A 12,463-nucleotide genomic window follows, 5' to 3' on the forward strand; every position below is an offset into this window, starting at 1 on the left:
TATGAGCACTTTCAACAATGTTTGTGTTTTTGATTGGGAGACTAGCCCTCCCTTTTCGGCTGAGGAACATCCATATCATCGAACAAGAATTCTCTTCTGGGCTTCAAGTGTTTAGGTGCAGGGGTCGAAAAGGGAGAGCAGAGAAGATTCCAGGAAATGTTGAGGATGTTCTCTTCTAACTTTTATACAAGTCTTACCCAAATCCGGTCATCCCAGTAGACTTCAGGACTCTTGAAAGAAAAGTAAAAGAACATTTAGACGCCAGAGAGAGCTTGCCTTTCTGTCAGAGAATTAATGAGGTTCAACAGGACTCTGAATACAAGCTGTGCCCCACAGACAACAGAGTTACCCCTCACCAGTTCATGGAGACACAGGAACACGCTTTTCTTTTCATTTTGGTCCTTGACACTCAGCAGGGACTTTTGTGAACTTTGTCATCTTCCTGTGCCCTTGCAGCCAGCACTGGGGAAGTGGATCTAATGAATGCGAGGTGGGGCGGTGGAAGAGTCAGTCCCGCCACTGTCTACCAGGAGCTGCAAAACCACCGGCACTTTTAAATTTGGAGTATCCTTTCGCGAATCCCCTGTTGTAATTTATAATTCTCAGTGGACCTGTTTTTGTCTTGAACCGATCGTTTATATAGGCTTTCCAAGGAATTTCTTCACTACACTTGTAGAGCAGGGGAAGGAGGTGGCTGAACCCAAAGGGGGCTGTGTGGAGGCGGGAATAATCTCTAAGGAGGCTTTAAAACCTTCCCTGGTTAAAGTTACTCTGATGAGAGGGATACACACACACACACACACACACACACACACACACACACACACACACATATTCACAGCACAAGTTCAGCGACACTGTAATGAGCATGGACTATAAATTCTGTAGGTAGCCAAATTCGATTTTTTTTTTTAAATCACAATTGCTCCCCAAAATGGCTATAAAACAACGCTAGCCTCGGGAGGTAAATTTATAGCCCCATGCCTCTCCCAGGCACGCCGGAGGGTTCTGCTCCCGGCTCTAATCTCTGCGAGATGTTTTTTGCATGTGTTGTGTGACAAGAGGGAAGGGGAGTGGGTTGAGCTCGCTCTTCTCCCATTGTCAGCGCGTCTAGTGAGTGTTGGGAAAACCTGTCCGCGGGATCCTGTGTCATCTCTCCCTGCCTGTGCACGGGAAAAGTCCGCGCTGCTCCAGGCTGCTCGCTCCCCCTCTGCTCTCTCTCTCTCTCTCTCTCTCTCTCTCTTTCTCTGTTTCCCTTTCATTCTGCTTCCTCGGAGCCGAATGAAGCAGAGAGAGGGAGCAGCATTAGAGTCTGCCACCGGCTATCAGCGGAGCTGAGATAAAAGGAACGGCTTCTTAAGCGCCACTGCCGCAGCCCTTGTTAATTTTTTTTTCTTCTTTCCACACAACAGTTGTGCCTCATTATCCGGTGCCTGGCTCGATTTTTTTTTTTTTTTTGAGGGTTTGAAGTTTCTGTGATTCCGTGACTGTTACAGAAGAAGAGACGTTAGTGTTGCCATGAGGTCTTGATTGTCTGCATTTATGAATGAAACTGACCTAAATCACCTGTTACCTCCAGTTTCCAGATTGTTTGAACTTCTCTGGCCGCACAATACAGGAAGGAAGACTGCAGCAGCCCAGGGACCTCCAGCGTCTGCAGCATGGGCTGGTTCGCTGGGATTGCCTGTCTTTTCTGGGGTGTATTACTTACAGCGAGAGCAAACTATGCAAACGGGAAGAACAATGTGCCAAGACTGAAATTATCGTACAAAGGTAAAGCTTTCTTTTTCTTTTATCTGGCTAGATTTATAGTGCCCCTTCTTTCTTTCCTTGAACTCCCGACAGTAAACATCAAACCTTTAGGTTAACCTGGGAAGCCTGTGTCATTCGGTCAAAAATTTCTGAGAAAATTTAAACACTTTCTCTTAAACAACAAAAAAGCATGACTGCTGTTTGATGTGTGACAACTTAAAAGCAAACAAAGAACATTTAATCACGGTGAGCTGTGTGCCTGCTCCGTGCATGCTGATTTGAGTACCTTCTGATCATGCTATGTGCCCTTCATTCTTCTCACTTTACTTCTATTTAAAATATTTTTAAAGAACCGTTAATGCAAAAAAAAACATGCTTTTTTTTTATAGCGAGTCATGCCTCACCTATAATAACCATTTCAGTGAACAGTATCTTCATAGTTGCGGGCACTAAATGGTTAATCGCCATCATGAATATTCAGTTTGTTCAAATCTGACACTCAGATGCTCACCATAAGCAGTGGATCATGGTTTGCCAAGAGAATATAAACTGGAGGGAGCGGGCTAGTTTTTCCACACTGTGTTCTGATGGTGAAAAGATTGTGTTTCCCTAATTGGTGTAAAACTAGCCTTTGAAATATAGTGATATTTAATTCCATATGTAGTTAAGTGAGAATTAAAGAGATGGAATTCTCTAGTGACACAGCTAGTTATTTGCACTCCTTTCTTTAAGAAGTATAAATTTATAAGAGAAAGCCCTGCTAGGTCACATGATTTTTTTTCTGTTACAGATTCGTGTGTGTGTGTTTGTTTTCAGATGACAATTTTAAAGAAAATATTTGCTCTGAATTTGTTTGGAGAGATTTCAAAGACTGATGTGTAGAGTAATGGTAAAGCAATTCCAAAAGTGTGTGTGTGTGTGTGTGTGTGTGAGAGAGAGAGAGAGAGAGAGAGAGAGAGAGAGAGAGAGAGAGAGTGTGTGTGTGTGTGTGTGTGTGTGTGTGAAAGAGAGAGAGAGAGAGAGAGAGAGAGAGAGAGAGAGAGAGAGAGAGAACACAAAACTTTTAGTGGCAGGGAGTATTTCTCTAACTCGGGTGTTATTAAATAGAGTTTAAGATTAAACTGTTTTAACTTGTATAGTTTAACTCCCCAAGGTGCTGATTTCCTATCATTCTCGGGTTTCTTGAGTTGGGGGTGGGGCTCTGAGTAGCTTCTACCTCTGCTATATATTTAGCTTATAAGGTACACAAAGAGTATTGGCTATTTCTAGAGACATTCCTTTTTGCACATGACTGACTGATATAAAGAAAAATGTATTTCTAATTTTCACATGATGGGGCACAACTTTTCTGAGTACTTTAACGTGAATCGAGAGGCCAATTAGGAGAGAGGCATAATTTTCACACTAGGCATGAGAAAATTAAACACCTATTAATGTGTGTATTTGAATTCAACTTAGGATAAAATACTTTCACTTAGAAAATTATTTTTAGTATAGTATTTCATTAAGCACCTAATTACAAACATATAGGTTCAATGCAAGATAAACAGTTGCGTTAGTAAATCAGTATTGAAAACTCATATAACATCCACTAAATATTTCACTAAGTCTTTACTTTGTTTCTATATAATAAAAATAGTGAAATTGCTTGAATAGTATGTTAAATAATCTATGATTTTATTGTTCTTTGATCTGTATAATTGAGAAGACACCATCAAGTTATTTTTAGATTGATAGCTTATTTTATTCAAGTTTATATTCCTTATAAGTTTTATATTCTACTTTAGTTTTAAAAGATGCAATTCTCAGGTTTGGATTTCTCAGATGCCGAATGGTTTCTTACAATAATTTGATATTAGCAAATTTGAAATAATGAAGTGTATTTTAAGAATCTAATAGTCTTAAAAACAATTTTCTAATTGCCAAATAGCTATAAAATAAAATTAGAATTTATTCTATTTCCTTACTTAGTGAGAATTTTATTTCCTTACCATTAGTTACTCTCAATCAGAGAGGAGGCACCTGTCATGTGTATGCATTCAAATCATGTAGATAGTGGAACTAAACCTGTCCTTTGTTATATACATATGTTCAAACTTGTCTGATGAGGGCTGTATACATTAACAAGATATATACATATATATGGTACTGTCTCTACAAGTCTTATAGATTTTAGCTCTGGTATCTGTCATAATGTTTGTGTTTTCCTTTAAATCTAAAACTCCTCTACACCTCTCTAACAATTCTATTCATAGACCAAGAGCTTGGCAGTTTGCTTTACTAAACTGTGAAGTGGACAGCAACAAGGAAGAAGAGGCAGGGTTCCAGCACCTTTTCTTCTGTCGCTTTACTAGTGTGTCATTACCTTTTCGTTCTTACAGGCTTGTTTCACCAAAGCACATGCCTGATAATCAATTGTCAAGACCTTGCCTCTAACTGTAAGAGAGATCTTATTTAAATCTGCTTCTTTTTCCCGACTTAATTAGATGTCAAACACAGTTAAAATAGCTGCTGCCTTGCTCTTAAAAATATTGCGGCACGGCTCATGAAGAGTTAAATCCCTGCCAACCTTAATTTCCCATGGTCACTTGGCTTCAAAGATCCACCATTAACTCTCTCTTTGCTCAGGTTGCCAAGATGAATTTTCAGGCAATCAGTGAGCTTGGTTTCTCCTTGTCATCTTGCGTGGTAGGAGATGAAAGAGATTGGATATGTTAAAGCAAAGGGAGCACCAGGGCTGCTTCTGGGATGGATGTGCTTACATAGCTAATAAGGCACCTCTACTTTCTAGGAAAAGGAACTGAATAGATGTTTTCAGAACCATCTGGAGAAGTGATAATATTAGAAAAATGGGGTATGCTGGCTTCTCCTCTGAACCAGCCTGATTTAGAATCCTTGTGGGGGAAGAAAATGTGAGAAGTCTGTAAATCTCGGCGTCACATAGAAATTATCCTCGAGAAGCATTCATGCAAGAGATGCTTTTGCCTTCCTTGAGTATGCCAACAGCAACTGACTAAATGTTCAACCCCCCCCACTTTTAAATCCATACATGAATGTCTACTTCCTCTGAAAAATTAGTCACATTTTACTTCTCTTATGAAATACTAAGAAACCATACAATCTTTCATCTGGGATGTATGGTCCAATGAAATCTTCAGAAAAAACTGGGTGAATCCCAAGAAGTGGGGGGGAGGGACTGGAAGTTTTAAACAAGTAACAAATGTTCCATCCCTCAACCTAAGGTTTTTTTTTTTCCAGTAGGCGATGTGCCTGAGATTCAGAAGAAATCAAAGATGCATGTAAGGATCAGTATGATAGTGTCCGGTGAATCCAAAGGTTAAATCAACGATTTTAACCTTCCCTGCAGAGGGAGGACTGAGTAAACAGCACTTCTGTACAAGGGTGGGAATTTCCAAGACCTTTTCCTTATCTGCTCACATTTTTCTCTTCTCAGAATCAAGGTGGTTAGTTACTGGGAAAGTGAGATCATCCGTTAACTCAAAATTTGTATATATCTTTATGATATTAGAAGTCAATTTTCACTAATTAAAATTTTAATCAAAATTTTGCGAAGTTTTGCGCTATATGTTATGATTACGTTAAAATAAATTAAGATGATTGATGATTATCCAACTTTACTTCTTTCTGTCTGCAATTGAAAGAACATTTACCAGAGAAATAGTAATATATGACCTAGGTGTGTGGCTATTTCCATAAATATGCCATTATTACAAATAAGCCTTCATATCTGGTATTGGCATTTACAGTTGAATAAAGAATCAAAAGTGTGAAAAATTTAAATTTTAATGATAAAATTATTTTAAATGATATATTGCAAAATACATATTTAATATATAAATATTAGAGCAGTAGTTCTCAACCTGTGCGTTTGACTGCTTTGAGCATCACACGCCAGAATCCTGCAGATCAGATGATCATATGACTCTCATCAGCAGCGAAAATACAGATATGAAATAGCAGCAAAATAAATGTGTGATTGGAGTTCACCATTACTTGAGGAATTGTATTAAAGGGTCACAACATTAGAAAGGTGGAGAACCACTGTATTGGAGTATTTTATATACATATTTATATATATTAGAATAAGATCTGACTTTCTAAATCCTATTGAAACGTTTCAAGTAGCTCTTAAGTATGTAGTGGCATGGTGTGAGATTTAGCTTACACTAATAACCCCCTCACAGATAAAATGCATATAGAACTGTGCGTACACAATACACAGAGGCACACACATCAATGTACAGGATCACAGGGATAAATTCTTTTTACAGCTTCCTCAAATTGTCACCTCACGTTACTGGGTCTTTGACTTGATGAGTCTTACTTAAAATATAATCTTTTCTTGCCAAATTTTATTTCCTTTCAAATCATATTTTGATTGTGGCATTTTGAATTTAAGGTGATGAAAACTAGATTTTTGACAAGTCAATTCAAAAGGTATGTCCTGAGAACATCATGAATGGTGTAAGTCCTGTAAGACACAAACATATCTTGTCATTCAACTCTGGTGACATCAAAGGGAAGTTCCTAAAGCGCTCCAAGCTGTGGCCTTTCTGTTAAAGATGCCAAGTAGGTTGACCTTGGAAGTGAGAGAATATAGAATCCAGACTATAGGAAATAGGAAACCACTGGGGCTGTGAAATCAGTTCATAGACGCCTACAACCGAACAACTTGTAATAGTTACGCCTGAAGTCTGAATGGCTTGGAACTGTGATTTCTGACTCTGTCATCTTGGGTGTAAACATCAGGAGTATTCTAGTAATTTAATGAACTCAATAGACATAGGTCTGCGGTGTCAAGAATTCATTGCTTTCTGATATTTATCACAATATAATTGACACACTTTAGGATCATTTGTACCTAAAACATAAACTTATATTTTAGAAGTACGCAACCATTCAGGGATAACTTTGAACTGAATTAAATGAAATGATTACCTACATCCCTATTTGATAAAAAACGAAGTTTAAACTGTTGCTGGAGACATCGTTAGTATGAATATATGATTGTCTTATAGACCAAATTTTGTATCATATTTCTAGATGGACACGTAAAAAATCCTATAATTTAAAATTTTCATCAACTTTAAAGGTGAGAAGATTTGTGGTTTAATTTCTTACCCAGATTTTCTCATTTAAACATCCATGTATAGCAGTTCCAGGAGTCTTTTAAGTCAAAATTCAAGACTTTCTTAAAATTTCACCTTGAATTTATGTCTTCTAAAGCTACCACTTTTAAAACACTTTTGGGGTTGATCATTACCTAGCAATTTTAATTTACTGAGTTCTCATACTACATCTTGGCAAGCCACACTTAACCAAACTTCATGAAAGAAGTCTAGAGTCACGTGATCCATACCCACCAAGTCATATGTTAGCTCCCACAATTGCATCAGCACTGGGCTGAGTTTAATGCTTGGGTTAAAGCTGACTTGGAAAAGATCAACTGGTAGTTGTAAACAAAAGTTAGAACAGGTGAGACTCTAAACGGCCTTTACCCCTTTCTGACTTCTAAGGTGCTACTTACAGGAACTGCCAGGATTTGCAGTTCTAGGCTCCCACTAATAGGTGGCAGTAGCAATTTGTGACAGCCCTTTCCTTAGTTTGGAAGAGGCAGACTGCTAGGATAAATACACACAGAGTAACGGTGTAAAGGCCAAGCCTGGAAAAACCAACACAAGAGTCATGACATGGAACATGCACTAAACAGGAGCCACGGTGGTGATCGAGTTTACGAAGGATTTGACGTGTTCTTCAGGGTGAACTTAGTAGTGCCTTCCCCCACTAAGAAGTGAGGGGCTGTAAGCAAGAAAGAAATGAGTACATTTTAAGTGATAATTATACAAAAATGTATCCATAAAATATGAAATTAGCCAGAGATAAACAACCTAAAAAGTGAAATAGTGATAACAGGCAAAAAGATTAGTGTGGGGCAGTTGTATATGTGTGAGTATGTTAAATGTGTGTGTGTGTTTAAAATTTACAAACGTACATGATTTGAATCATAAAATGTGCTTATGGGAAAGAACGAGCCTGCCTGTGGCACATTATGGCCTATTATTTATAATTAGGGAATAACTAGCAGAGACTATAAAATAATGTTTAGAAAACTACATTTTAGTTTTAACGTAATGACTTCTCTACATTTTATTGTGTTTTCATCTATTTTATAATCAAGCATATGGAAGAGCTGGTAATTCTATCTAAAACAAATAAGTCTGAATGTCTCCAGCTACTATCTCTTTCTGCTGCCAAGACATAAACATCTGTATAAATAGGGAATTCACACACCATTCCCAAACAGTAAAAAAGCTGGACTCTGTCAAACCCAGGATAAGAAAATACACAATTTATACTGAACTAGAGAAGGAAGATAAGCAAAAATAAAATTCTGTTGATAAATAGAAAGAATGATTAGCTCTATTTTCGACAATCTTAGAGGAAAGCACAGGGGGATCACTAACTTGGTGAGCCTTGCAGTGTTCTGAATGAGTCGCTAAGCCCATGTGGTTAGGTGTCCTTAACTTCAATGTGGCGTGGGGAACAGTGTAGAGCAAACTTTCGAGTGACAATGTATAGCTGCAATCTCAAATTTGTCTATAGATAAATTACATCAGGACCCACTTGAGGGTTCATAAGCAAACTAAAGAAATGCTGTTGAATATGTCAAATGAGTACTTACTTCTGCCAAAGTGCTTGTAGGAATCATCTTGGTTGTGCCAACACTGAGCAGTCTGCAAGGCTAGATATTACTAGTCGGTGTTTTTAATCTCTTCTATGTAAGAACAGAGTCACTCACTGTTGAATGATTTTGTACATTAGATGCCACCCTTTGTGGTCTACTCTGAAGTATTACTTTGTTTGATATAAAGAATGTGAATTGGTAGACAAGTGGACAGTGGATTGAACAGTATGGTTGTGCCGGATGCCTTTAATTGTTGAGAAGACTCGACCTACAATCACCTGAGGAGAGTCTCTTTGGTTTTCTGAGACAGGGTTTCTCTGTGTAGCCCTAAGTTGTCTGGAACAAGTTCTTTAGACAAGACTAGTCTCAGACTCAGAGACCCATCTGCCTCTGTCTTCCCAGCATTGGGATTAAAAAGAGTTGCCTACAGTGAACTGGTCTATGGCATGTCTACAGAGGATTCTCTTAATGAAGTTCCTGGATGTGGGATAATCCAGCTCACTGTGGGTCTACAGAGGATTCTCTTAAGTTATTTGATGTGGGATAACCCAGCTCACTGTGGCAAGCACCATTCTGTAGGCAGGGGATCCTGAACTACATAAGACGGATGAAATTGAGTTGAGTAAAACTAGCAAGAAAGCCGGTGAGTATGTATGCGTTAGTTTCTTTCGACTCTTTACTGCAGATGTTATATGACTATTTGAATTCCCTGACTTGTTTCCTCCCAAATAATGGAATTCAACATGGAATTGTAAGGTGAAATAAATCCCTTCCTTCCCAAAGTTGCTTTGTTTTCTTCCCCAGTGTATTTTAGCACACCAAACAGAGAGGAAACTAGGAAAATATCATTATCAAAGGAGTAAGGGTGGAGCTAGCATCTAGGGCAGAGTGGTGGCTTATCCGGATCAATGGCTCCTCATCACCTATGCTGCATCATCTCCAACCATCCTTCTTCCTCCCTTGTCTTGATCTACAAACATAAGAGTCCTTGCCCCAGCAGTCAGCTCTTCCTCCTGAGCACCCGCATTTTCAGGAGAGTGACTATGGTCGGAAGGAATGACAAGAATCTACAAAATGCATCGTTACATCTTAGTTTACCTCTTGGGTCTCAAGTAATTGAGATGACAGCAATTCCTTCGGCTGCTTAAGATTTCTTCAAACTGGCATTTGTACTCTAATTAAATTTATAAACTACTATGGAAGATTCTTAAAAACTGCCAGCAGAGTAGAAATATCAGGAAGGGACAGTTGCACAGTTACCCTTTATATACAAGGCATAGCTATTAAGTCTTAAGAACTCAGGTAAAGCTAAAATAAATTTGTTCACTCTTGAGGTTTAAACCAAGTATAAGATTGATTTTGGCTGGATGCAATGCGTATCATGAATTTCCAAGTTTTAACCTTTAATCCTGAAGACCTGAGCAAATAAACTTGCTGTGTTTTTGTCATCATCATGTATGAGTTTGTTTAAAAGAAACACATTTTCCTCTGCTCTGAGATTTCTTAAACTCTATTTGTCAGATGCACATATAGGGTCACAGGCTAGCTGTCATATTTCTGTAGGAGTGAACTGATTTGGGGACAAAAAAATAACTTAGAATGGCTTCTAAAGAAGATGGCATGGCATTTCTACAGATATATCTATGGTGCTTCTGAAACATAGTATGAGGAAATCAGTTTTGAATGATCAGAAAGACATGAAAAGGCAGAAATAAGGTATGGAGTCATTACCACCATTCCAGAATTCTTTAAGTCTATGTGTTCTTTTGTTTTTCCTTTAAGTGGCATGTTCTGTGTGACTTTTAACATGTATTTTATACAGTGGAAAACTGTAAACTGAAGCATAGTGGGGTAGGCACTCTGTGGATTTATTATGTGGATGTCTAGGTTGACTTGAAAATGAGATCAAGATGGCCAAGGGGCATATATTATAAGGGCTTTCCACAGTGGCCAGAGTCACTTGGGTTTGTCTATGTTTTCGTTGGATATATTCCAGATACATAAGTGAGGCTTCTTTCTAACCAAAGTCTTGGGAACCTGAGCTTAGGTATCCATTGTGTAGACTTCAACTACTACAGTTCCTTGAGAGTACCTACTCCACTGACCTCAAATGCTGGTTCCTCTCTCCCAACAGTGCTTCTCAACCTGTGGGTCACAACCTCCACATGGGTCCCGTACCAAATACCCTGCACATCAGATATTGACACTGCAGCATTCGTGACAGTAACACAATTGCTGTTATGAAGTAGCAATGAAATAACTTTGTGGTTGGGGTTAGCACTACACACGGAACTGTACTGAAGGGTTGAATTAGGATGGTTCAGAACAGCTGTCTAGGTGATCCCACTTCCTGCTTTACTCTCTTATTTTGTCAGCAGGTTGGGAAGAACATTTTTATTTGTTTTTAAGAAGTCATTTATGATATTATCAGGTGTGTGTCACCATGTTACAGGATACCTATGCGAAAATGTGAAATCCTTCATTGTGTATATGCTAGCCCACAGAGTACTTAGCTACCATCCGTGATGTTTCTCTAACTCGTCTCCCAGCATAAACTAAGAATTTCAGAACAAACATATAAAACTATGAAACATTCCATATTATAAATGCTCAGTCTTCTGATTTAAGATTTTTTCAATATAATCAAAAATTATATATATGAAAAGAAATTCACTTTAATGGGTTTTTATTTGCACACACAGATGCCCCCCACACACACATATACACACACATTCTGTCTAATATTCGAAAAGGAAAAAAAGTCACAAAATGCTGCTTTCTGCCTCATACTGCAGTTAATTCAGTTAATATGGAAAGCTAATCATTTGAAGGCCGGAGGAGGCAATGCTCTTGGGGCATTGTGCGTCGTTGCTTTATCTCAGCCCCTCACAGTTAAGGATGGGCTCATTTTTTTGTTTTTTTTTCCTGCGTTTTATAGACCACTTTTTGTTTGTTGATACTATTGTCAAGCTTCATCTGCTGTTCTGTCTTAGACATGAGGCTCCAGGAAGTTGCCATTATGTGCATTTCCGGGCCTTTGCATGGAGTCTCCCTGTTATCTTTGCTTCAGAACACAGTCCTTACAGTCTAGGCTCCGTAATTATGGATAAAATGTTTCTATTTTCAAGACTTTCAACTTTAATGTGCAAGAACTCAGTTATCCTCCTTACAATAATTTTCTATTTTTCCACGTCTGAATTATAGATCCCAATGCACAAAAACAAGATGATCCAGTGTCCCCTATGAGACACAAATCTAAAAGCTGTATCTTTCTGGACTATGCAAATAAATCTCATTCACTGAAGGGTATCTTTTGCAAAAAAAAATTCTGTTAATTCTGCCTGAGGTGAATAGGACAATTTTTCAGAGTGAGGATATAAAAGAATAATAGTAATAATCATTTTATGTCCTTCCTGGAAATAAACAGGAATTTGTCCCTTTTGACAACTAATCTTCAGAGGAGCAAAATTAAAAGAAAATAGAGGTGAGTGCTTTTAATTCCATAACCTGCATCTAATTTTTACTACCTTATCTTCTTATTCCCGTCACTCCTCACATATGCCCAGACCCAGAGTCCCATAATTTCTAATTCTTCACCACTCAAAAATGACATTTCCACTCTTCCTACCTAACACAAGACCCTCCCAATATTTAACCTATTAGAGCAATGGGTATCTTAATGACAGTCCTTCTTTTTGTCATCCTGGATACAGCTCTTACTGATATTCAGTGTCTGGTCATACCTTCATTGTATTGAAATCCCCACTTGTTAAAATGCTAAACACACTCATCTGTTACAGAGACTAAACTAGTAATATAGAGACAGAGGACACTGTACAGGGCTGATTAAGGAAATGATGAGAAAAAGAGACTGGAGATGTTTAAAGTACACAGAAACCTGTTTCAGTGAGTTTTTGTTTCTAAGGAGTTGGGACACAGAGGGTTACCAGAATGTTAAGGCTTTAAAATTCTGCAACTTGGGGCTATAGAGATGGTTTGGAGCTT

The 12,463-nt window shown here is 38.2% G+C and overlaps 1 protein-coding gene across 3 annotated transcripts in view; it reads left to right on the top strand.

Moving 5' to 3' along the window:
* Sema3a (semaphorin 3A) overlaps positions 1-12,463 on the top strand; it is a 475,159-nt gene that overhangs the window by 262,243 nt on the left and 200,453 nt on the right. For 2 of the 3 annotated variants that reach the window (XM_085684250.2, XM_085684251.2), the window contains one exon: positions 1,580-1,773. In XM_085684250.2, the coding sequence (XP_085540376.2) occupies positions 1,662-1,773 (112 nt within the window). In that variant the 5' untranslated portion in view covers positions 1,580-1,661. Of the gene's footprint in view, positions 1-513; positions 885-1,579; positions 1,774-12,463 lie in introns of those variants that run through there. The other variant, XM_048433584.3, reaches the window with a different exon arrangement.

The sequence above is a fragment of the Myodes glareolus genome, chromosome 27, assembly GCF_982192425.1.
Source record: "Myodes glareolus chromosome 27, mMyoGla1.1, whole genome shotgun sequence".
Lineage (NCBI taxonomy): Eukaryota > Metazoa > Chordata > Mammalia > Rodentia > Cricetidae > Myodes > Myodes glareolus.